This window comes from Arvicanthis niloticus, chromosome 6 (assembly GCF_011762505.2).
Source record: "Arvicanthis niloticus isolate mArvNil1 chromosome 6, mArvNil1.pat.X, whole genome shotgun sequence".
NCBI lineage: Eukaryota > Metazoa > Chordata > Mammalia > Rodentia > Muridae > Arvicanthis > Arvicanthis niloticus.
The window spans coordinates 56,698,782-56,723,687 of NC_047663.1; the positions used below are offsets into that span (position 1 = coordinate 56,698,782).

Sequence of the window (24,906 nt, forward strand, 5' to 3'; positions counted from 1 at the left end):
CCAGGCCAGCCTGCTTCCTATACTGTCAGTTTGCAATTGGCCCCCTTTCACCTCCTTCTCTCTGCAGATCTCGTCCACTTTGATGTCCCCTCCATCCACATAGAGCTGGGGTCAACTCTCCGCCTGAGCCCCCTGGAACATGCACGGCGGCACTCGGTGACTGACAAGAGAGACTCGGAAGAGGAGTCTGAGAGTACAGCCCTTTGATGTGGCCCACTCCGACACTGTACATACATCTATGGGCCTTGAGACACCACCCAGGGCAGTGCCTCCTAGCCTACCAAGGATTTTCCATCAGCCCTTCGCTGTCATGTCCAACACCAGGGTGGAGTTGGGCAGAGGAAAAGAGCTCTCCTGTCCATGTGGCCAGTGTTGGTGGTGCAGATTCTGTTTGTTCATTTTGGGTGATGATTCCAGCTTTTTTTTTTTTTTTTTTTTTTTTTGACCTTTGCCTTTTGACTTTGTGCCTATTTTGATCCATCTTTGGCCTCTATGGCAAGCAGCATCCACCTCTCCACTCAAGGGCTTGTCAGAATGGCCTTTGCAGGATGAGGGTGCGAGAGAGTCCCCTTACTGCCTTGACTGGGACATCAGGTCCTGCAGCACACCATAAGGGCCAGAGGGGAAGCAAGACAGGAGGAGACCCTTTCACTGGGGCAAGAGGAGTCCTGGGCATTGTCTGTCCTCTTCCTGCTGCCAGGGTCCTGGCCAACCAGAAAGACCTTTCAGGCTACCCTTAATTACAACTCCAAAGTAAACAGCTTAATACAGCTACTTCTGACAGCTTTACTTTCCCCCATGTGATGAGGCTCCCTTTACTCCACGCTGACAATCTGAATTGAGGATTTGAACATAGATGGCCCTATGTAGGTCTCCACGTTCCCCAAACACATTAGGTATCTTAGAGCACTTTCATATTCAGGCACCCAGCTTAGTAGGTATGTGGGGCCTGATACTCCTCTTTTGGAGGTTACAGCTGACTAGCAATAATTCCGTTTCCCAAAGCAGGTAGAGGGGGTGGCAGCGGACACCGAGCCCACAGCGTGGCCTGCGTTGCTCACCAGCAGACCCTGCTCACCTTCTCACCATGCCCCACCCAGCCCTGGGGCAAGGGACAGGGAGCCTGTTCACACTTTGGGATTAAGGGAATGAAACAGATCTGGGCCATGCATGCACAGTCAAAGTTTAAAAGTTGTTCCTCTGAAAATAGATATACCTATACATGATATATTTGTATATATGAAATCTATATTTGTTTAATTTGAGCCATTCAATCTAAACCTATGTACAGGTGTACAATGAAAACTTCTAAATGCTTAGTTATTTTTCCCAGCAGCGTAAACTCACCCTTCTCCGAGAGTGGGATCTGCAGACTTGATGTTACAGCTTTGCTCACTTCCTGGCAAGGGCAGTCCAGTCCCCAAATTTGTAACGGAGCCTGGGGGTTGAAGGTTATCTTTACATACATGTACAAACTGTTGTCAAGAGTAATGTTATTAAAATAGATTTATTAACCCTGAGCTTGGCACATGGTCTTGTTTCAGTGACGGCTGTGGGGCAGGAACAACATCCTGTGCTGCCTCAGGAAGTCTGAAGATCGCCACCAGGGAAGGCCAAGTCCTTGCTGTCTCACACTCGAGTTTCTAAAGTGCTTCCCACGTTCTCCTGGGTAGGGAGAATATATAAGTGTTAGAGTCAACTTTGAACACCTTCCATGTCTCAGTCACTAACCTGTTTTCAGATCCAACAGGCATCTAGCCCAAGGTGACATTTCTTCATACTTTCATAGTGATTTTCATTTTCATGGTGTACCAAGAGCACAACAGCCTCCACAATCCTTGCAGCCACGGGAGCATGCAGGCCTCCCTGGGTAACCAGCCCACAGAAGACCCCACGCTGAAGCAGGATTCCAAACTCGAGCTTTATTGAGTCTGAGTCCTTGCAAATACTATTCTTGGAGCCTGGGACATATACACCCAACATCACTTGTAACATGGCTTGACTCTGGCATGCAGAGAAACCCCTGTGCTAGTGAGTAAGGGGCAAACACCTCAATTTCCATGACTTCTTTAAAGACTGGCTTGCTGTCTTCGACTGAGTAGTCTCCTGTCCTGCCACTGTGTTCTCCTCCAGGCGTCAGAGGCACCTGGCAGATGGGTACTCCCCAAGCCATGGCCATGGAGGACTGCATACTCTGATTCCATGCTGCCTCCTGGCTAGTTGTGTGCGCTGGCTCCCACCAAGATGTCAGATGCGGCTTCCACACAGGGCAGAGAACACAGCCTTCAGTCCAGGATGGTTTAGACCTTCACTGGGCTCTGACCTTCTTGCTCTGTGGGCTGTGTGGTTCCTCTGTGTGGGCCCGCTTCAGTTGGGGTTCTCTGTTCTCTGGGCTGTCTGCTTGCTGAGTTAGGAGGGCTGCTCGCACCAGCCGTAGCTCCCTCTTCTCCTTGCGTTCCACCATCTCTTCAATGTCATCTGCAAACAAGGCCTTCAGTGGGGGAATCAGCTTGGGCACTGTTGGGAAGTCTCCAAAGCAGACCTGGAAGGACAGTACAGAGAAAACACTGAAAGAGTGTGCAAGCTGGAGTGTAGGGTGGGACCACTCCTCCTTGCTTGTATACCCTCAGGCCAATGGACCCTTAGCTTAAAAGAATGCTATTTAGAAGGGAAGCATACATAGTAATGAAGGGCCAATTCCCCACACCTAGACTAAGGTCAGGGAGACCAAAGGGAAAAGAAACAAAGTTTAGATATTTCTGTCAAGTTCCTAACAACCAGAGCTGGCTCACGCCCCATTCTATCATTTGGGAAGGTGAAAGGGGCCCTTGCCAGCCCACCTCTGCCACTCTCGGGGACTAGGCCCTGCCCCACAGGTTTGTGCTATTGCTGCAATGAGAATGGCCCAGGCTTGAGACATGGAACCTCTAGGGGCCCCAAGAGAAGGATGACTCTTCAGGAGTAGACTTTGTCAGTCTGCTTTTGGTTACACCTGGCTAGTGATAGAGAAAGCTTCTTCCTTTGGTGGCTGTACGCCATAGAAGTACCAAATGAGGGTCACTTATTTGGCCCTGCCCCTCAGAGCCCCCACAGTCCAATGACATACAGACCTTCATGTGGTCAAAGGCGATGCCAACTTTCTCGTTGAAGTCAGGGCTGAAAAGGGGGATCTTGGCGTACCGCTGACTGAAGTGGTTCAGCATAATGAACTCGGCATTCATCCGCATCCCCACATTAATAGCCTGGGAGGTAGTACTGTAGCAAAGAAGAAAGCATTGGGCAGGAGTCAACAAGCCTGCCCTTCCCATGCTGACAACACCAAGGAAAGCTGGTAGGAGTCCTCAGAAGGCTACTAAGACAGCAGAGATGCTCCTGAGGACCAAAGCTTGCCCACACATCTCAAGGAAGGCCTTGCAATGAGTGCTGGCTGTTAGCTTGTCAGGATGAAGCCCTGAGAAGGTCTCTTCTTAAAACACCCTGTATTCAGTCATGACCCTGTCTTTTCTTGAAGTGACAGTTTATTCCAGCTGCTTGGTTCTTTTAAAAACCACATGCCTCACCAGACAACCCTACCTGGGGGATATGCAAGAACAGAGGCAGAGTGCCCAGGAGAGATAATGTGGGTTCAGGAAATTACACAAGCCTGGAAGAAAGACAGCCAGTCTTCCATGGCTGTGGGCTGCAGCTCTCTGCAGGGGTGAGGGAGGACTGCTTAGCTTTCAGTTGACAAGAGAGGGTGGCGAGGACGAGGCAGCGTGTCTACCTGTGCGTCTTCTCTACTGCTTCCTCTTCCAAGCCATCCTCCAGAGTGGCTTCATGTATCAAGAGGGTGGCATCCTTCCCTGGCCGGGAACATGAACATAAGGAAAAGTCTGATTGAGCAGCATGTATGCCTGGGATCCGCAGCCATGCTCTGACCCAAATTCTCAGCTCTCATGGTCCAATGATGTGTCCTCCAGACAACAACCAGGAGACCAACTGGATAAGAACCAGTCTGCTATGTGATGGCATCACCTACACACCCATCTGCACACACCTTGCACATGCCACGTGTTCCATGCATCTCTTGAGGCCTACTTCCCTCACTTACCCATCTGGACCAGAGCCTCACAGGGCATGGTATCCCCCGAGTAGACAACTTTCCAGCCAGATGAATGTACCAGCGCACAGCCAAAAGCATGCTTGCAGTGCCGTACCAGGCAGGTCTGAAACTGAGGGAGCAGAGGTGGAGGGCTCAGGCCTCTACTCCCTGCCCTGCCTGCCCTCTGTGGGTTCTGTATCTAGGCCACTTACTTCTTCTAAGTCACATGTTTCCAACAGCAAGCTGATCAGCCTTTCAACTGGGGGACTGGAGACCTCTGCCCCTTTCTGAAGGCATTTGGCAGGAATCATGCTAAGAGAAGACAAAAGCATTTGAAAAATGATAATGTACATGTGTTTTAAAAAGTCATTTACCATCTGCAATCCACACTTCTGTTCTCTGGATAAGAACCTTCAGTGGTTCTAAGAATCATGATTTTAGTCCAGTAATGAAGACAGGAAAACTGATCAAATGACAAGAGATGGCCACACATCCAGCCTATCCAGCTCACTGCAGGAGACTCAACAAACACTGCAGGTCACAGGCAGCATCTGTCAGAAGGGCTCCTTTTCATCCTTCCCTGGAGGTGAGGCTGGGCCATCTCTGCCCTGTACCACCTGGCTTGTATGTCTGTGCTAGCAGTTGCTTGTGCACTTGACCCTGGAACTGTCAGCTGCAGAGACTGGCCACAGTCATGGTGGTGCACAGCTGCAGTAAGAACTGGGACACTTATGCTCCAAGGGCATAGCTGCCAGGACTTCCGCTGCCACCCAGTCAGCTGGGGTCAGGAAGGAGGCAGTCGTAGAAGGCGATAGCCCGGAGCCTGGTGCACATGGTGCTCACCTGATGTGATGCAGAATCTCCTGGCACTGGTTGTGATACTGCTGCAGCCAGGCCCTGAGCTGGGTAGGGGCCACTACTAGCAAGGGCTGGAAAGGTTTCCCCAGAGACGCCTGAAAAAAGATCCCCGTACAGTTAATAAGGGGACTTCCCAGTAAAAATGGTTTGAAATGAGTGGTAGGTATAGCCAGTAATGAAGCAGGCAATTACCAATATCAGTCAGGTGCCTCACTTACCAATGCATGCTCTCTCTGCAACAAGATATTCAGCAAGCCCTGGGGAGGGGAGCACAGGTGATCAGCCAGGCCCAGGCGTCATCCCCACAGCTTAGGGCTCAAGTCCCTCCCTACAAGTGGTTCCTATCTTACTGAACCTGGGTCACAGGTGGGTGGCATATGCTGACTAGTGACTGAAATGTTACAGGCAGAAAAACAGCTGTGTTAAGAGGGCAATGGGGTAAGACCTAGGAAGCCTAAAAGTTCCAGATCTGGGTGGTCTTGCTGGGGCAGTCTGTGAGTGAAGCGAGTTGTACTCAGCAAGAAACGCTGAGTAAACTTCGGGTACTAGAGGAAAAGGAGCCCAAGGGGACAGCACCTCCATGTGCTGACGTCTGGGGTCCCACACTCACCGTATGGTGATCTGCATGCAGGTGGGACACAAACACAGCAGCGAGGTTGCATAGGACTCTGTCTATTTGCTGTCCATAATGACGGCACAACTGCCCAAAAGTGCCTTCTCCACAATCCAGCAGCACAGACTTGTCAGGGCTACAGAAGACAGTCACCAACAGGCTTTAATCTAGATTTTCCAGAATGGCATTGTTGCAGAAGAGACAGAACAGGCAGCAGCTGTGGACACCACTCCATCCTCCATAGCTATGCCCACCTGTCCTTTGTGAAGCTCATATGAAAGTCAACTAATTAAACCACATAGGTCATTTTAGACCAGTCTATCTTCTCCATATAAGAGAAAGAGCCAAAGAACCCTGAAGCCTTTAAGGATATGCATCAACACAATGCTGAGTATCAAAAACAGAAAAAAGAAAAGCAGACTATAGACTGGGAGTCTGCCCCCACAGAACACCTCTGCTTCCTCTGAATGTGCTACACTCAGCTGAGAGTGCCAGAGGCAGCAATACATCACAGGAGATGGCTTCCAGTTCCCGAAGGACCCTGGTCCTCAAACTGTCTTGAGACAGGATGGGCTTCATGAACCTTCTCTGGGGAGGTGGCTAGTGTGACTCTCACAGCTGTCTGCTGGGCAGGTCTCAAGTCCAAGTTCAGCACTCCAATGCAGAGGCTCTCCTATCAGGTAGACAGACAGAGGTACCCCTCTCTAAAGGAAGCCACAAAGATCGGGAGGGCCACACCTATCTAAAGATAATAACTTCCAGGGGAAAGCCTATATGAGAAAAAAACAGACTTTGTTCACCTCAACAAGGGTACCAGGCTCAGTTTAGGGATTAGAAACCAGAAGTCCTAAATAGAGGCCAGCCAATGATAACCTACTTCGTAAAGAAGCCATGCTTAGATTTGAAAGCATTTGAGCTCAGATGAGCCTGGACTGCAGTGTGCACTGTCTGACCATGGTACGCATGGTCAGGTGTACATGGGCAATAGAGCTGGGAAAAATACGCTACCAGTTAAGATACCAGCTCAGGGCCTGAACCTGAAGCTTAGGCTGCAGTACTGAAGCAACCTCTTTCAGCATGTGCTTACCAGTCAAACAAGGCTGTAGTCACCTGTCCTTCACAGGCGTAATGTACAAGTTCACTGGGATACTCCTAAGCAATGTGGACAGCACAAAGAGGTTCAACTCTTTTTCTTCAGTCATGAGGGATGGGACTGCATGCTTCCCAGAAGTAAGCAAGTAGATGCTAAGCCCAACACCTGGGAGGCAGAAGTTCCAGGCCAGCCAGCACTACATAGCAAGGCCCCACCTCAACGATATATTCTAAATGAAATCAAGCACAGCAAAGCACTACTTCTGCTCCAGGACAATCAGCCTGGTAAGTGGAGAGGATTGTTTAGCAGCAAGCTCTAATGGACAGCAGCTTCTGGGGCAAACATGGTGTGATGGTTTGAATATGTTTGGCCAAGGGAGTATTAGGAGGTGTGGCCTTGTTGGAGGAGGTGTGCTTTTGAGGGCATGGACTTTAAGACCATCATCCTAGCTCCTTGGAAGCCAGCCTTCTCCTAGCTGCCTTCAGAACAAGAGGTGGAATTCTCAGTTCCTTTGGCACCACGTCTGCCTGGATGCTGCCATGTTCCCACCTTGAAAATGGACTGAACCTGTGAACCTGTAAGACAGCCCCAACTAAGTATTGTCCTTTATAAGCATTGCCTTGGTTATGGTGTCTCTTCACAGCAGTAAAACCCTAACTAAGAAACATAGTACCTTAGGTTGACGAGTGTGGAACTGACATTTCGGATCTTCATTGGGATGGCAGATCCTGTACCCAGGAAGACAATTTCAGGATACTGGCTTCTTTTCTCTGTTGAAATACAAGTGAATTTACAAGTCAGCATTCTGTCATGAGGTAGACAAGCAATTTAGTCCAATTCACCTTCCCAGAGGGGCACTGGGTGAAGGTGTCTCACTTCAATATAAGCCTGCAGGCTGTTGAAACAAAGCATCTGGAAGAGAGTACTTCTTCAGGCCTTTCTTTAAAAACAAAACAAAACAAACAACCCCACTAAACAACATAGGTTTTCTTAGCTCTGACTCACCACTTCCTTCATGGGGATGGTACTTCTACCGTGCATTAAGACTGCATACTTCATGTGTATGTACCCTCACATCTGCTGTATAGGTACACAGGGCTGGCCCTCAGTCTCACTTGGGTAGCCATGGACTATCACACCTGAAGCAATTCCCAGGAAATAGTTCTTCCCTGATACACACAGGAAGAGTAGCTGACCTAGCACTAACCTTCATAAAAGCAAGGGTGAGGAAGGGCCATTGGCTAGATTAGATCCCATCTTCTATTCCAGCATTCTCTTTATCAGTAATTGAAAACTCAGAAAACCCCAAAAGCCTCCAATTGCTTTCCCTGATAGAGCAATGAAACTGGTAGATGGTGGCCATCTTTCACAGCCTGTCTTAGCCAAGCAGGAGGACACCAACAGCAACCTCGGCAAGGGAGGATCTCCATGGTCTCACAGGGGTTCTCCAAACCATTTTCCTATAGGTGGGCCCTCAAGAATGCCCAGACTCTGTCACTAAATACAGAGCTTACTGAGTGTGGGGCACATCCTTAACACTTCCCTCAGCCTTCTGTTACAATACAGAGAAGCCCTGAGTTAAATAATCAGGATACAACTTGTCCAACCCCCTGCTTGAGTTTGTGAGGCTGCAGGCAGGCAATGCTTAGGAAAGGCTGCCAAGGGCTTTGGCTCACCTGCTGGGGCTGGGCTTTCCTGCATGTTCTTCCTGTACTCCTCCACAGTCTCCTGGAAATTGGGGAGCTCCAAGGCCTCAGCTATGAATTCATCAGTATTGCAGTCGAGAGTGGTATCCCTGCAGAAGAAAATAAGTTGGGTAACCCAAGGGGTCTGTACAGTCTCTCAGCAAATGCTAGTTCAGAATAAATCCATGTGTACTCTTGATGGTTTGGCTGAAAATGCACCACCTCTACCCATGACCCCTAGTCCATGTGCATTATGCGGATGGGGAGGTTATGGGGAGCTGCAGCTTTGCTGGAGGAAGTACATCATTCGAGAAGAACTTTGGGAGTTTATAGCTTTGCCCTCTCCCCGTCTACTCTCTTTGCGTTGTGTTTGTGGCTGAGGCTATGGTCCTTCACCTCCTGCCATACCATGCTTGCCATTTGCTGCCATGCCGCCCTACCAAGAGGAACTCTTACCCCTCTGGAATCGTCAATTAAAACAAACATTTTTCTGTAAGTTATTTTGGTGATGGTGTTTTATCATAGAAACAGAAAAGTAACCAATACAGGCATAGAACACTCGTACAGATAATGACCTGGGCAGTTCTAGTCTCTGGAATCTTCCTCAACTATATAAGGTGAATGAGTCCTAAACAACCCTAGCTCCTTGCAACCTCTTCAGCCTCAGGCCCAACAATCAGAGCTTCCTAGTGCTCGGGAAAGATGAATCTTTCTTTATAGTGGAGTTGTTCTCTGCAGCATCACATCCCCCAACTAAGCTGTGATAATTAAATGTGTCCACATATGAGGCACTGTTCCCCAGGAAGACTACAAGGGCCCTAGCTAAGAAACAGGTTTCCAGTTAAGTACCTCTCAAACTAAAGTGAGCATGCACACAGCTAACTGGGAATCTTGGTGATCTGCAGAGCCTAAACTGGCATCAGCTCTCAGGTGGAGTCAGGGAGCCTACCTCCTTAGCAAGCCTCAGGGAATGCTGGTATTGCTGGCCCCCTCCACTCAGTACCAATACTGAGAGGGCTGGTTCTCTTAGCTAAGGAGAAAAGCACCTCGAAGCTTATAAAGCAGTCCCATGTCAACCTTTCCAGATCAACTCACTGGGTCTGGGATCTTGGAATAACATTTTCACTGGCACATGGGCTGAGGGAGGTATGTAGGGATGTCCATGGTCCCAGATATACTACTACAGAGCAATTATCCAACCATGACAGCTCATAATGACATCCAAACACATGATCTACTCTAACAACAATGCTAGGAAGCCAGAAGTATTAAAAAACCCCATACTTATACCCAGCAATGAGGACAATCTTATCAGTAGTCAGCAAATACTTCTCACTTGCCTTGGAGTTTATAGGCAGGGGCTTTACGGATGGCAATGTATGATCATTGGGTGCCTAAGGAAGTCACTCACTGTAACTCACATTTAAAAACTGTGTTTAGTAACTCTTTGAGTTCCAATCAAAGACTTACTGTTGCATTAAAACAAACAAAAATGTCCAAAATGAGTAAAACATCAGCATCAGAAATACCAACAGAAACCTTTTTACTGGGGCCAGGTATAGTAACACATACTTTTAATCACAGCACTTGGGAGGCAGAGGCCAGATCTCTTTTTGAGGCCAGCCAGGGCTACACAGTGAGACCTTATCCAATAACCTCCTTGTGCCGGGAGCTGGGCTCTTCTTGCTGCTGCACAGGTGACTACTGTGGCAGAAATCACAGGGCTAGAAATACTTTCCAAAACACCACCTCGGACCATTTTCAGAAAACCCTCCCAACTCCTGCCCTAGAAGCCTCCATAGGTTCAGAACTGCACACACCTCTGCCACTCTCTCTTGGGGCGGAGCTGATACTTGAGGAGGCATTCACCCCGAACTGTCGGCATGCTGAAGGTAGAACCTTCCTCCTGGAAGATGAGAACACACTCCTCAATGAGAAAGCAAAGGTCAGGAATCCACTGGCTAGGAAGGATGTGGGACATGCTACCTTACAATAGAAGCTGGTGAGCTGAGGGAAGATGTCAGGGTGGATGAGGCTGAGCTGGGTCTGAATCTTGTGGCTGCGCAGGTTGTGAACTGAGGGGCAGTTCTCATTCAGAATCAGGTGCTGTGTGTCAGGCCCAAACCTAGGAAGAAATAGCCCACCATTACAGTGTCTGTCAGAGAATCACTCCTGTCAGGAAAAGGACCCATCAATAGTGTCTGTCAGGGAATCTCTCCACCACAGGAAAAGGACAGCACATGAAAGGCCTTATGTAGATGGACCGACTCTGAGTACGTCATTTGCCCCAAACAATTACTATACAGCCAGGCATAATCCTGCAGCTTCTGTGTTAAAGTCCAGGCTTCTGTCTCTCCTGTGCTGCCAATGGGATAATGATGGAAAGAACAGTGAGAAACTAAGGAGGTGTAAGACCTTCATGTGCGGATGTGAAACCATCACCAAGTACAGGGCATGAAAACAGCCTAAGAGGAAAATAGACAATTTGTGTTCTGACTCAGACACACAAGGAAGGAAAGGCAGAACCTAAGATCCAGAGCTGCTCAGAGCAGAGAGAATGGGGGCTGAGAGGTGAAGCAGCTGGCAGGAAACTGAGGAGCCACTGGAGGTTACCAACTACTCAGGCTCCAACATTCTGCTAGTGCTACAACCTAGGACAGTGTTATATGACAGCAGACCTTCTCCTTACAGACCTGCTAAGAAGAAGCCAAACACAGATGTGCAGTGGGAGGCTGGAGGACATGCTAGGATCTCTTCTGCACTGATTGAGCAAGTGTAAGAGATGTGACACAGAGTCCTCAACAAGTGGGGAGTTGGACACTGAACCATCTAGTGGCCATGATACAACACAGACCTCCTTCAGAGGAACCTCTCCCAGAATTCCCAAGACAAAAAGCCCAGAGAAAATTCAGGCAGGTGCAGGTGAGGGCAGGCAGTGGGCAGAGCATTACTTAGTGTATCCAAGTACATCAATCCAAGCACAACTACTGACATGTCGTGGACTTGGTTTAATGCTTGCATTGTTATTTGGGTTCCAAAAATCAAAAGGGAATCCACATGTCTGCATGTAAGGTACTCAGGGTCCCTGTTCCCCCCCTTGGCTTTGATTGGTAATAAAGTTGCCAGTGGCCAATGGCTGGGCAGGGAGACAGAGGTAGGACTTCTAGGATTCCTGGGCAAGGACTCAGGAGAAGAAAGCACCATGCCAGGGAAGGAGAAGGTCCAGGCCAGAGAAGTGTAGGACAGAGAGAGACTGCCAACATGCAAGAGTTGGGGATCGTGACCCAGGTTAGGCTCGAGCTCACTATTAAGAATTAACTGGAGATTCTGGAATGGAAAACATGCAGTGACGTGAGATGGGGAGGTGGGAAGAACTGGTTTCTTAGCAGAGCTGCAGGTTTTGCCCGAGCCACATGGTTCTTCCCCAGGACACACAGGTTTGGAACGAGGACAAAAAGTGTGCTAAACTGGCGCACATAATTCTGGGGTTCATGGTTAAGGATGATACACACCCAGGCCAACCCAGGGACACAGGCAGTGGGCTAGTGAGTCTGCAAGAGCTGAGGCAGCGAACACACAGCTCCTGCTGAAGAGAAGGCAGGACATTGAGAGCTAGTTTAAATGAGATACAGAAATGGAGGATTAATTTAAAAAAAAAATTAAAGTCTATGCTCCATAAGCAACTGACTTCTTTGAACATGGACTCCATGAGAATTCTGGGATTGCTTAGCTGACATATGACAAATTGATAGTCTGGGAATAGGCTTATACAGTAAATAGAAGGGATTTATTTGAATTTATATAGGAAAGAATATTAATTTAACTCATATAAAGAGAAAGATGATATATGTAGCCTCTGGGATATTAATCTCCAAAAATGGGAAAATTAATGATAATTTATTTAATTATTTTTAATATTAGGAGAAATAATGATAATTGCCTTAAAGAAAAATTGTAAAGTCTATGCTTTTCAAGTAATGGGTTCTCTGAACATGGACTCCACCATAATTCTGGGACTGTTTAGCCTGGCATATGACATTGGTAACCTGGGAATCCTTATACAGTAAACAGAAGGAAATAAATTAAAGTCAAACAAGAAAGGATAGGAAGTAAAATAGGAAAGGATATTAATTTCACGGAAAGGGGAATTTAAGTATACATGGATGAATAAATTGAGGGCTTTGATCTTAAAATGTAGGTCAAGATTAGGGGAAAGGGAAAAATAACCTTATCTCAGATAGACAGTAGAAACTTAGACATTGATCTTGTGTTGGAACAAAGCAGAAGATAGTGGAGGAGCACTGTCTCAGTGGACAATAATTACTAAGATTGCTTTATATTAATTTAACTCTTATAAAGAGAAAGGGGATATATATACCCACAGAGGTATTAATCTCCATAGAAGAGAGAATTTAAATATACATAGATGAATAAGTAAATTTAGGCCTTGATCTATTAAAAATTAATCATGTAAGAACAAGACAGGGAATAATGGAGGAGCACTGTCTCAACAGATAACAGTAACTGTTTAGATTGCTTTGACTGTTTTGAATTGTTTCAAATATTAAAATGCATGTGTTTATAAGTTTAGTGGTTATGATATTAAAAATCCTCTGGGAGAGAGGTCAAAATAGGACAGGCCTGAAGAGAAAAGAGGCTACTAATCTGAAGCAATCTCTACCTTTGAGGATTCTGGATTACTGGATCAAGGACATGCTATGATGGGAGAGAGGCTCTGCATTTGTATTAACAGGAAAGAAGGATCAGATATGACAGGGGAAAACCCTCTGAAGATCTTGGCTACAGAAAAGAAAAAGTCAAGAAAATTAAACAGGCCAGGTAACTTGATTTGCTGATTCCTCCACATGGGAACAGCCCTATAATTGGCTTAGACATAAAAATGTCTCTAGCCAAAACTTCAGCTAAAATTAGACAATAAATCTTGCTGGTTATGGAATCCTTAAGATTCATCATGCCATCCTTCATATGGCATATTAAGTCATAAAAGGACAGTTGTCATTCACCTGCTCAAACAAGGACCAAAAATTCATCCTCACCTCATCTGTGCACCTTGCACAACCCATAAAAATATTTTAATAGTGCTAAAATTTTGGTTGTTCGATTCATATACTGCAGAATGTACAGCTCTGAGAAGATTCATCTACAGGGGCACTGAAATGATCTGCTCTTCCGGCCCCTACCTATTTCCAGAGACTTGCTTCCAGAACTTCAGGAATAGCTGCTGATTCCCAATGGACTTCGTTCATCCAGCCTTTCACACAGAACCAATCAGAACTTCAGTTAATCCCTGAGCCTTCTAAGCATACAAAGGCTAAATAACAGATGCTAAGGCTGGCTTTCTTAAGTCGAACCAATTTTCTATTTTTCTTACCCTTCCTTACCCCTTTAAACATAGTTATCACAGTATATAAACTATAAGGCACTGGAGCAGGTATCAAGGAACACATATAAAGGAGACAAGAGTACATTAATCAACTCCAGCAACACCCACAAGAGTTGCCCTCTGTGCCCTGGACTGGTCTCCGTACCTCTCCATCCACTGCTGGTATCTGCTGTCGGTGAGTACAGATTCTGGGGCTATGTGGACCACTAGGGCTACAGGTGCATCAGACTCTCCCTGGTACCTGGGCAGAAGGAAGAATGAGTTTCTATCTAGAAAGAAATACAAATTTAAGACATGCAAAAAAGGGGACTATGAAGCTGTTTGTTGAAATACTCACTGCCGTCACACATACTCACCCCACCCAGGCATGGTCTGCTAACCTGGTGACACTTACTTCTGTTTAGTGGCTGTTTCCATCACCACCCACCCTCGCCCCAACATACACCATTTCTCTCTAGTTCCTCAAAGCAGATTAGGCTAGTCAGGGCACTAACCCCATGAAGGACAAAGTGGCCTAGGCAGAGCCTTTATCTTGCTATAGAAAAGCACAAGAGCACAAGGGATTTGTGGTATATGCAGAATAAAATGGCACGTGAAAAAACAAGTAAGCAAACAAGCCACTACGGATGGGACAGCTTTAAAGCAAACACGAGGCTTGTTTCTACCTCGGGTGGTGGAGTGCACCATTCCCAGCACTAGGAAGGCTGAGGCAGGACTACGTGACCAGGGCCAGGTGAGCCTACATGGTGATACCTTATCTCAAAGGACAAGGGCTAGAGATGAAGCTCAGTAGAAGGGCACCTGCCAAGTGTGTTCAAAGCTTTTGACCCCAAGCATCAGGAAGACACAGTGGAATGATGCCTACCCAGGACTGAAGCTGTAGAACTGGCTGTTTTCCAGTAGACACAACACTTGGGCCAGAGAGATGTTCCAATGCTGAGACTGTCCCTAGCAGTGTAGGACACGGGGTCTTTGACACTCTGCCCTACCTTATTAGTCTCAATGTAGTGAGGGAAGAAAACTCATACATGGTAGATTTGGGTAAAATAATTTATTTGCCTGGGCATTTATTCTGAAATTTGTTCTAGACTTAGATGCCTCTCTCTTGCTTGTCTCTCTCTCTCTCTCTCTTACATTTGCAGTTGATTTGTCTAGTCTTCAATGGCTTATGGTTCTCAGTTGTTTATTTCAAAGCCCACCAACTGCAATACTTCCAAATATTGTCAGTAAGATCAAGACAAACCTTGAACCCAAAATCCAGGCCTTCCCAGAGACACACTATATGTCAAGGACATGAACTGTCTTTGGGACATGAATGTCTGTGCTAAACAGTGATGGAGCTCACCTTTCCTAGCCAAAATCCTTCACCATTACCTTTTAAAGGTGTCATTCTCACAGATGGGCGGGATGAATCCTTCATCGGGACACTCTACCACAATGAATACAAGACCAGGATCTGGGGGTGTACAAAGCTCTTCAGCAGCAATCTAGAAAATTAGACAGGCCACTTACTGGAGCAGAATGCTCTTTCAGAACAATCTCAGCTCAGAATCTACAAGCAGATATCCTTTATGGCAGCTGCTACCATTACACAACCCATATTCAATGCATGGAGCAGAAACTTGGCGCCCACCCTTTTCTGCTCTGCCCATACTTCAGCAGAGACATTTTAAACCTGAATGGCTAGTGGGAGGGTTAGCATGTAAGGTACTTTCAACACCAGAAACCTTCTTAGACAACGTGTGTAACTCTCTTTTGAGTGTTATGAGCAAAGCCCATCCTTAAAGGCAGGCACTTTGAGGGAAAGCACACACAAAAAGACCACCAGGTATGAGCAGACAAGATACAGAGATGCCCAGGCAGAGCATCATGGGGTGCATCAAAGGTATAGTAACAATCCCACCATGCAGCCAAGAGAAGAAAATCTCACGCTGTCCCACACATCCTTAAAAGTAGCATCTGTAAGCTTAAGCCAGACAGCAGCTCTGCTCAGTGTCCAGGCCCCATTTGCAGTTTCAAAATCACAGAAACCAGGAGCCTCACCTCCCTTCCTTCATAAGTGATACTCTTCCCATCCTTGACAGCAGCAATGATGGGTGCAATGGCAGCCGTCCCACTAAAAGACAGATGAGCTCTGTGAGAAACCTTCTTTATATCAAGGCCTACCACGGAGTTCCCAAACACCCGACACTCACACAGGAAGGCCCAGCTCCTTTGCTTTAAGTACCAAGAAGTTTCCTTTCCTCAAGTGAAGCTGTGACAAAGAGAACACAAACAGTTTCAGGTGCTGAAGCTTGCCTTAATTCTCACAGTGTATATACTTCTTGTTACTTCCTCAGCCATTAAAATGCAGTCAGAATACGTATTCTAAAGTAGTCATTTGAAAGGCGTTAGAGTTAAAGCCAGATAAACTAAGATGCAGTGTGTACTCCCATTCCTCCATGTCACAGTTAACAAACAGCAAGTACGTTAGGTGCCTCCAGGGGAAGTGCAGGGTACTTAGGTTGTTTCATGATCTAATGTCTTCCAGGCCAGTCAGTGTTGCACACAGCCACCTGAGCAGTGACACTGGTAGGAAGATAACAGAATGGGTGGTGGTTTTCTATGTCCTTCAAATCAGATTTTATTGGACAGAGACTCTGGATCTCATACTGGCGACAAACTCCCAGTATGCTCCTTTCATCAGATGACACAGCAACCATACAGCAAATGCATCCTGCTCTGTGAGCATCTGTCTGACCTACAAAATTCACACATGATGATGCAGAAGGCCACTGTCAGGTCTGCAGAGTCACATTTGAACTTTTTCTTCCTTAAATCTTGATAAACTACTGCGTTTACTTTTAAATGTTACTCTTAAAGACAAAGACTTATCTGGATCCCAGAGTTTCATTCTCTAGAGTCTAGACCTTCCCAACTTATACACTAGGCTGCTGGTGCAAGGACTATGGGTTTACTGTGTGCTTGCAGACCACAGAGACCACAGAGGTCCAGGTGGCATTTTCAAGTATGACTAAAACCACAGTGAACAAGTCTCTCACCTCATACCAAATGAGTCTGAGTACAGGAAGGACATTTCACAGCAAGTCACTTGTACTATCTCTGAGCAGGATTCAACCCAACTCCTGCTCCACAAGGAGAAGCACAATATGCCAAGGAGGGCCCAGAGGCACCACAGCTGCCCAGAGCCAACAGCGTCCTGTATGATGTGCTGCCGCAGGCCTTGTGTTCTCTCTGGCTCCTGTGACTGGAGCTGCCTCCCTGCTCTCCTAACCCTCAGTTGATAAGCACCATAGTAACAAGATGGAAAGCAGGATGAGGATGACCAAGATCAGTGGGGACAGCTTAGCAAGACTCTGCCTCGAAATAAAAAATTGAAAGGGACTGGGGATGTAGCTCAGCTGTAGAGAGCTTGCTAAGATATGCAAAGCCTCTTAGACTGTCTCTAGCACTGCCAGCAAAACAGAGTGGCAGCAGAAAAGGAAGAGAGGAAAGCCAGGGCTCTAGTCTGTAACTAGAGCAAGAGGGCCTGCAGGTCTGGAACAACTGCCCTGACTTACAGAAAACAAGCAACAGCTGTTCTGAATGATTTCTGAATTCTGAGAGGACCAGATACCCACAGCATAACACACGATGGACAGGGTACCCCACCAGATGAGAATTTGAAACACCATGAAAGCACAAGTGGAGTTTAGAGAACGAAGTTCTGTTGTCAACACAGGTAACCCAAGAGCTATCTGCAAATGACCGCACAGGTGCTAACAAAAGGTCTCAGAACACACCACCTGCTAGCCACTATCCACATGCCCCTCACTGCCCACCTTTGCCAAGTCTTACCTTGCAGACAAAAGCTACCACTAAGGAGGGGTCCCTGCCCCATGTTTTCCCGTTGACACCTAAGGAAAAGCACATTTAACAAGATGAACGTGAAGGCTGTACATGCTTCTCAAATTACTATCCTTTAATCTTCCTTCAGTATTTTTTAATAAAGATTTGTTTTTATTTATATGAGTACACTGTAGCTAGCTGTCTTCAGACACACACCCACTGGAAGAGGGCATCGGATCCCATCACAGATGGTGGTGAGCCACCATGTGGTTGCTGGGAATTGAACTCAGGACCTCTAGAAGAGCAGTTGGTGCTCTTAACCACTGACCCATCTCTCCAGAGCCTTCCTTTACTATGTTAAAGAGATGTTGCTGACCCCATCTTGAAGTGGAAGGAGACCCTGTCATTAATCATGTACTTATTTATCCCTCTTATGTCAAGAATAACTGAATAGAAAATGTAAAACTCCAGCCAGGCCTGGATGTGCACGGCTGTAATCCGAGAGACTGAGATGGGGGATGAAAAATTCAAAGCCAGCTCAGACTACTATCTCAAAATAAAGAAATAAAAAGAAAATTAGCATAGTGAGAGAATGCTTGCACAATAGGCCCAGGGCCCTGGGCTCACCTCCAGTTCTATGGAGAGAGCAGAAGGAAAAGGTGGGGAAGAAAACTCCAAACAGAAATCTAGCATAATAGCAACTAAAACTTTACATTTGGCTTAACACTGGGGGCAGGATAAAATAAGTCATAATGTTGAATTTATTTTTTACATTTATTTATGGGGGTGGGGTAGGTGACACTGTGCTTATGTGGATGCCAGAGGACAACTCTGTTTATCCAAAGTTTGTTCTCTCCTTCTCCCATGTGGGCTTTGGGAATCAATCCCAGATCTTAAGCTTGGCAGCAAGTGTCTACCCATTGATCCATCCTGCCAGCCCTCATTGTAATGTGTTTTAAAAACAAGTACCTAAATGTTAAGAAATGAGACAACAGCTAAAGGCCTGAGGGAAATATATGGGCTTTAATCCTCTTAGCTTGCCATATAAAAGAGGCTTGTGAAACCAGAGGGAGCTGACCAATCTGTGCTCAACACTGAAGAGCACGAATGTCTAGTTCCTCAGACAGAGCAAATCTGACAGGTGTCTTAAAAGGCTGGGCCTCTTGCTGACTTGTGTGTCGTGTAAGTGAAGCAGCCTGTCCCTGCAGTATTGTCTCATTAATGAAAAAGCCAACAATCCAAAACAAACCATACCCAAGACTGGGCCAGGCCCTGCTGCTCTAGGAGTGAGTTTTGGGGCTATGCAAAGCCACAAAGAGGCTTGATACTTAGGCTTGTCACCCTTCTTGATCCCTCCTGTTAGACCAGGACTTTGCATGACAAAGAAAAGCATCTACTTGTGCAAAGAGCTTTCTCACAGTGAAGATCCTAACTTAGAGCACAGGAGACAAAGATCTGTCCTTAGCAACCCTGGAGAGTGGCCCCTCACCCATTCATAGAATCTTAACAGAAAAATCCATATCAGAGGAGGTTACCAAAGGCTGGAGGATGGGGAGAGAGGGGAAGCTGATCAAAGAGTGCAAGTTTTCAGGTGGGCAGGCCACAGGTCACACTATACTGTGACCACAGAAAACCATGTGCTGCTCATTTTAAAATTGATGACAGAGTTGGAGAGGTGGCTTGGTGGACACAATTCACCCAGCATGCATGAGGCACTGGGCAAGGCAGTGTGAGAGGAAGGATTAGCGTAACACTCAGCACAGTGAGATGATGGGTATGTTAGCTAACTTGACTTTTTCTACATAGATCAATATCACTGTACTACCAAATCATACACAATCACTGTCAATTAGAGATAAAGTTTTATTAATTTGTGTGTATATATATGTATGCATATGTGAGTGTGTGTATGTGTACATACATATGAATGAATGAGTACTCTATTTGCATGCCAGAAGAGGGCATCAAGTCACACTATAGAAGGTTGTGAGCCACCATGTGGTTGCTAGGAATTGAACTCAGGACCACTGGAAGAGCAGCCAGTGCCCTTAACTGCTGAGCCATCTCTCCAGTCCCTAGAGACAATCTATTAAAAGGACTGGGCACTAAAACTCCAAGGCCTGCTGCACAGCTTACCTGCACTGCTGCCCTCTGGAGGGCTCTGCCCATTTTCAGTTGACCCAGAGTCCGACGATGACTGTTTGGGACTGAGCCTGTTGGGAGATCTTTTTGGACTCTGTGATGGCTGTTGCTTTCCACACCTCCATTCACCTGGGCAGCACAGGAAGTCATCACATCACACAGTTCCCATAACTGCAGCCCAGGTGTTCACACGTGCAAATTCCCTAATGTCTTTCAAACCAGCACTCCTTTCCCTGAAGCAGTAAATAACCAGGTTCCAGGACTGTCTCCTTGGCTCCATGGCCTTGCCCACAGAAGGGCCTCAATACTGTTTGACTGAAAAGCATCTAGGCTATAAACTGGTTCGGTTATCATCATTGTCTACAAAGGCCCACATGATACCCATCACCAAAAGGAACAAAATTCTGCAGCTTTTAAGAATCAACATCAAGAAGCTGTTCTGAGAAGTTGAAACCCAGCTGCTGGCCTCAACAGAAACTGCATCTGCTCCTCCAAGCACATCACACAGGACCTGCTGGGCTCCAAGGAAACACTGGCCAGAAGAATTGGGCAAGTGTCAGCCACAGGAAAACACATGGCAGTGAACTACTACAGTGTGCTCTACAGAGAAGAACAGAGTGCTGGAAAGAAATAAGAAAGGGAAACACTTGCAGCTGGGGTTGGGAGAGGTGGCAGTAGTAGTCAGTAAGAGAAAACATCTGACCTGCAGTGAGGGACGAGACCTTGGGCCATCCCCTTGCTGGCCTTAAGCACTGGTGCCACTGCCCAAGAACACACCCATGGCCAGCATAAACCTCCTCTCCTTCCCTCGTTCTGCCTTTCCCGCTTCTCTGAGCTCCTTTGTAGGCCCTCAGCAGCTGGCAAGATCATGAGAGCTGGCATCTCCCTCCCACCAGGTCCTCTCTTTGAATGTAGGTAAATCCAGCACAAGCTGTTTAGCCAGAGTGGCATGCAAAACATCTCTGTTTCTAACTCAAAACCACATCTTTTGGTCCTGGTGCCACGAAGCATGGCTGGAGCTTCTCAGCCCTCAATGACTGTCTTCTAGGTTACAGTTATTAAAGTCTCCAAGGAAGACACTTATATCTGCATCAAAGAAACCCTGGGGAATGACCTTGCCAGCCTGAGTGAGTGCAGTCTTGTCCACAGAGGCTAAGGTCCCCAACAGGCCACTCACACCAAGTCCTCACAGTCTCTCCTCACCCACATTCCCCGTGGAGGAACCACAGCAATGTGCTCCAGAGAAATCTGGTTCTCAGACTCACTGTGGATAGGAACCTGGTAAACAGTCATGGTCTCATCCTTGTATTCTGGTGCAGAGTGAGGCCGCACAGCTGCAGGAAGAACACAGGTTAAGAAATGGGGTACATTAGTAAAGGTGTGGGACAATGAACCTCCAGGAATCCCATCGGCCACCTCTGACTTGCCTTAGAGTGTTAATGGGAATATGCTAGCAAAACCAGGTTCTCTAAATAGCTTTAAAAGTTTTTAGGTAAAAAAAAAACAAAAACAAAAAAAAAAAAAAAAAAAAAAAAAAAAAAAGAAGCTGTAGTCATCAGCCATTTATAAGGTGCAGAGTCAGGGAAGTCATGCTATGAGCACTGCACAGGATCCAGTAAGCAAAGATAAACCAATACTGTGCTCAAATGCAAGAGCTCTTAATTAACAACACTACCAGCCAGCCAGGAACTCTATCTTCTCAGCCATGAGAACTAGTACAAGTTCTGAAATAAAACTGCCAGTGCTTTACAAAGAGCAGCATTGACAAGCCAACCAGGGTAGAGGAGGTGTGGGGTGTGGGGTGGCTGCTGGTTCCAGGATCCTCCTGTATCTTCATTCAGACCTCTTCTCATCAAGGTTATGGTCCTCCTAGCAGAGCTAGAGTGAAGGTCAGCTACTAAGATGGCCGAGGACTCCTCATACCACTACAAAGAGTTCAAGGCCCTAAGAAACACTTCTTGGAGTGGGGGAAGGAGCCTGAGGCCAGAAGATTAAGAGATTGAGAGATGCAGAGTGGATGTAGGCATGTACCAGGTTAAAGTACCTCCTGCCCGCCCAGCTAGTATTCTTGAGGCATGAGAGGAGCAAGAGAGCTGGAGAGAGTTAAAAGCACTGGCTGCTCTTCCATAGGCTCTCGGTTCAATTCGCAGTGCCCAGATGGCAGCTCATAACTGTCTGTAACTTCAGTTCCAGGATATCTCACACCTCATACAGACATACATGCAGACATAACACCAAAGCACATGAAATATAAATAAATCATTTAAAAAAAAGAGAGAAGAAACCAACAAAGAAGAGAACCACAGCCCTTAAAGAAACCATTGCATGCTAAAGGAAGCATGTGATTCTAAGCCTTGATTTAAGGCAGTTCTTGATGGATTCTAATTTGAAAAGCAGGGCTCATGTAAGAAGAAATATGAGATAACAGGTCACAGTCAACAACATACCCAGGTCTATTCCTTTCAATGGACCAGAAAATATTTTGATTGCTTCTAGATATTTCTCCTAAAAAATAAACAAGAAAGAAATTATGTTTAAATACAGGCCACAGTAATGTATTCAAGTAAGTAGTATATGTACTCTATGTGAACACAAAACTTAGCTAGCACTTTGAATTTCATCCAGATATTTTTTGTACCCAGTGTCATTAGATGCCACTGTTTAGCAACATTAAGAGACATGCAGTTCTTGCTCTCATTAGAACAGAGATGGAGAGGAAACAAACGATAATGCAAACAATTCAGTAACAATCAGGTGCTCTGAAAGAAATGAAAGGCACAGGAACAGCGGCCTGGGCCTATGGGACTTAAAGGCTACCCTGTGTATCACACACACATCACACAAGAGAAGCTTAGGGTGGGAAGCGGCACGCTGCATGTACATTGTGCTCTGGCTGCCATACCCAGGAGAGGTTGCAGAGAAGTAGGAACTGACAAGCAAGGCTAATTGGGTACACAGACAGTGAAAGCTCAAGGAGATAGAGAAACACATATTTAGACATTTTGCTGGAGACAGAGTTAGATATCCAAGGTTTAATAAATAAGAACAAAAGCTTGAATTCACTGAGTCTTTCTTTGGTACCACATCTAAAGTGATTGAGGTCCCCCTATGTATGTACCACTCCATCCCATCTTTAACAGCCTATGGAACATTCTGGCCACTTTATAAATTAAGAAATTGGGGCTGAGAGGCAAAGTAGCTCACCCAGGACCACACGGTTAGTATTTCTATACTATGAAAGGAAATGTGTTTACTCCACTACCTGTTATCCTTGACGGCAGAGGGTTAGGTTACAAAACTGAAGATTGTTATTAACACCTTTTCAAAACGGTGGTTTTGACAGGTGACCAGGGGAAACTCACCAGTTGTGGAGGTCCAGACAGAACGCACTTGGGAAGCCCGGTTTCCTTTAAAGTTAAAATCATTCCTTAAAAGAATGTAAAATAAATAAATAAATAAATAAATAAATAAAAATTAAAAATCAGCTCTCTCAACTTAGTATGCAGGCCCTGCCAGGGGTGTGTGTGTGGGGGGGGGGGGGGGCACGTGTGTGGTAGGGTGTGCTTCTGGCTGTACTAGTTATTCACCTACATGTCCCTGTCCTGGGGTATAAGCAACTATACAATACATAAAGAGAAAACAATGTTAGCATTGGTCTAACCATGCATCATAGCAGTGTCAGCAATGAAAAGGGAGGCAGTTCACTACCTCATTCTCTCCTCTGTCCATACCACTAAGCTTTCAAAATCTGGCTGCGACACAGTCTAGATGACAGTAGGTATCTGAATCCAGCTGCTGGTGTCTGACCAGCACCAAGGTACTCTCTTGTTAAATCTGTGGTCCAAGTGGAGGTCATAACCATATCAAGACCTCTGCTTTTCTGAGTCTTAAGTTTCCACACTTCCTACTGAAGCTGACTAAGCTAGTATACAAGAAATTCTAGCTCCCCTGGGCTAGAAAGATGTACAAAGGAAGTGCAAGCCACCTAAGTGCCCAGAAACTTCTCACCAGCCTCTGACCTCCAAACACATACTCACCACACAATCCCCCAACATTTGACCAATGCATTCGAGTCAGAAATATGTTGTCCAAGCGAGCGACTTTCAGTCTAAGAAAAAAACACACATTTCAGCAAGATGAAACAAAGATGACCAATAATCGTTTCTGCTGACAAGCCTCATCTGCCTCTCACCTCAGCTTTCAAGCCCATAATCATCTCCACCCCAGAAGCCAGGGGTTGACTCACTTGTGTTCCTGCATAAGTCGTTGGACGCCTTCTCCGCAGTTAAAAAGGTACCTACGGGAGGAAAAATACTGTACTTACAAGTATACTCAGTAAAATGCTTTATTGTAGATACAGCGACATAATTACAAGCAAAATGACAGGGTTCTGATACTAGCTAGTAGGTTTTGAGCCCTCTTTGGTTAGTGACGGAAGAGGGAGGCAGTCCACTGCCTCATAGTCATTACAAGGTAATTAGCCTTGCTTGTCAGTTCGGTATGGTATAGATCAATAGGGAGAGATCCCTTTCCCCATCAACTTATGAAACCGGTCGAGCCTACACACTCACAGTGAGGCCCCCGCTTTGGGATGGTGATTGTGAGACGACTCGGGGCACGCCAAAACTCACCGCCCGCACAGGCAATGGGAAGTTTTGCACCGATGCCTGAAAGCCATGCTGACTAAGGGAGGTAAGGGACATACAGGGTTGGACAGGAGAAGGCCTCCCGAGCACGTGGCGCTGGGGCCAGACCCCTGGCTGACCTGTTGTATTCCGAGAAGACGTAGAGAGCAGCGCCCGCGTCCCGGCCGCCCGCCGCCACCACCTGCAGGTACACGGTGTTAGGGCCCCCGGGACCCCAGCCTGGGCCGCGCTTCTCCCGCGTGCGCAGATGCCGCAGTGGGTCTTTGGGCGGCCGCGGCCGACGAGCAGAACCCTGCGACATGGTGCGCAGGCCAAGGGGACGCAGCAGCGAGCGGAGAGCCCACATGCACCCGTCCACACCAGGCTGACAAGGCAGCCGGACCCCTCGCGCGGCCACAAGCACCGCCTCTCCGCCCGCATGGCAGAACTGACCAATCAGCGCGCCTCCGTAATAGCGGCCCGCCCATCCAAAGCGCCGCATCCAATCGTAAGAAGCCTTGGAGCTCGGAGCCTGTCAATCAAGGCGGACGTAGAGTAAGCGAAAGCTAGAGCGTCG

General features: G+C 46.7%; 2 protein-coding genes across 7 annotated transcripts in view; one reads left to right on the forward strand and one right to left on the reverse strand.

Annotated features, from left to right (window-relative positions):
• Positions 1-1,520, forward strand: part of Arhgap44 (Rho GTPase activating protein 44) — a 158,131-nt gene extending 156,611 nt beyond the window's left edge. For 3 of the 4 annotated variants that reach the window (XM_034504793.2, XM_034504794.2, XM_034504797.2), the window contains one exon: positions 68-1,520. In XM_034504793.2, coding sequence (XP_034360684.1) covers positions 68-207 — 140 coding nt within the window. In that variant the 3' untranslated portion in view covers positions 208-1,520. The remainder of the gene's footprint in view (positions 1-67) is intronic. The other variant, XM_034504795.2, reaches the window with a different exon arrangement.
• Elac2 (elaC ribonuclease Z 2) lies at positions 1,489-24,765 on the reverse strand. 3 transcript variants are annotated; one of them, XM_076936612.1, is made up of 25 exons: positions 24,470-24,765; positions 23,951-24,001; positions 23,742-23,812; positions 23,067-23,131; positions 22,152-22,209; positions 20,970-21,038; positions 19,699-19,833; positions 17,572-17,630; positions 15,930-15,988; positions 15,778-15,850; positions 15,109-15,221; positions 13,880-13,975; positions 10,317-10,455; positions 10,151-10,236; positions 8,322-8,440; positions 7,319-7,415; positions 5,550-5,688; positions 5,158-5,196; positions 4,925-5,034; positions 4,294-4,393; positions 4,091-4,211; positions 3,764-3,842; positions 3,111-3,255; positions 2,324-2,542; positions 1,489-1,665 (listed from the first exon to the last, which is right to left on the reverse strand). In XM_076936612.1, the coding sequence occupies exons 1-25, from the start codon at positions 24,694-24,696 to the stop codon at positions 1,630-1,632; spliced, it is 2,505 nt and encodes an 834-aa protein (XP_076792727.1). In that variant the 5' UTR covers positions 24,697-24,765; the 3' UTR covers positions 1,489-1,629. The 3 variants fall into 3 exon arrangements, with proteins under 3 accessions (XP_076792727.1, XP_076792728.1, XP_034360692.1); XM_076936613.1 differs by lacking the exon at positions 24,470-24,765 and having other exon boundaries at positions 23,897-24,000; XM_034504801.2 differs by lacking the exons at positions 15,778-15,850; positions 15,930-15,988; positions 17,572-17,630; ... (5 more) ...; positions 23,951-24,001; positions 24,470-24,765 and having other exon boundaries at positions 1,489-2,542; positions 10,322-10,455; positions 15,109-15,156.
• Between the last annotated feature and the right edge of the window lie 141 nt (positions 24,766-24,906).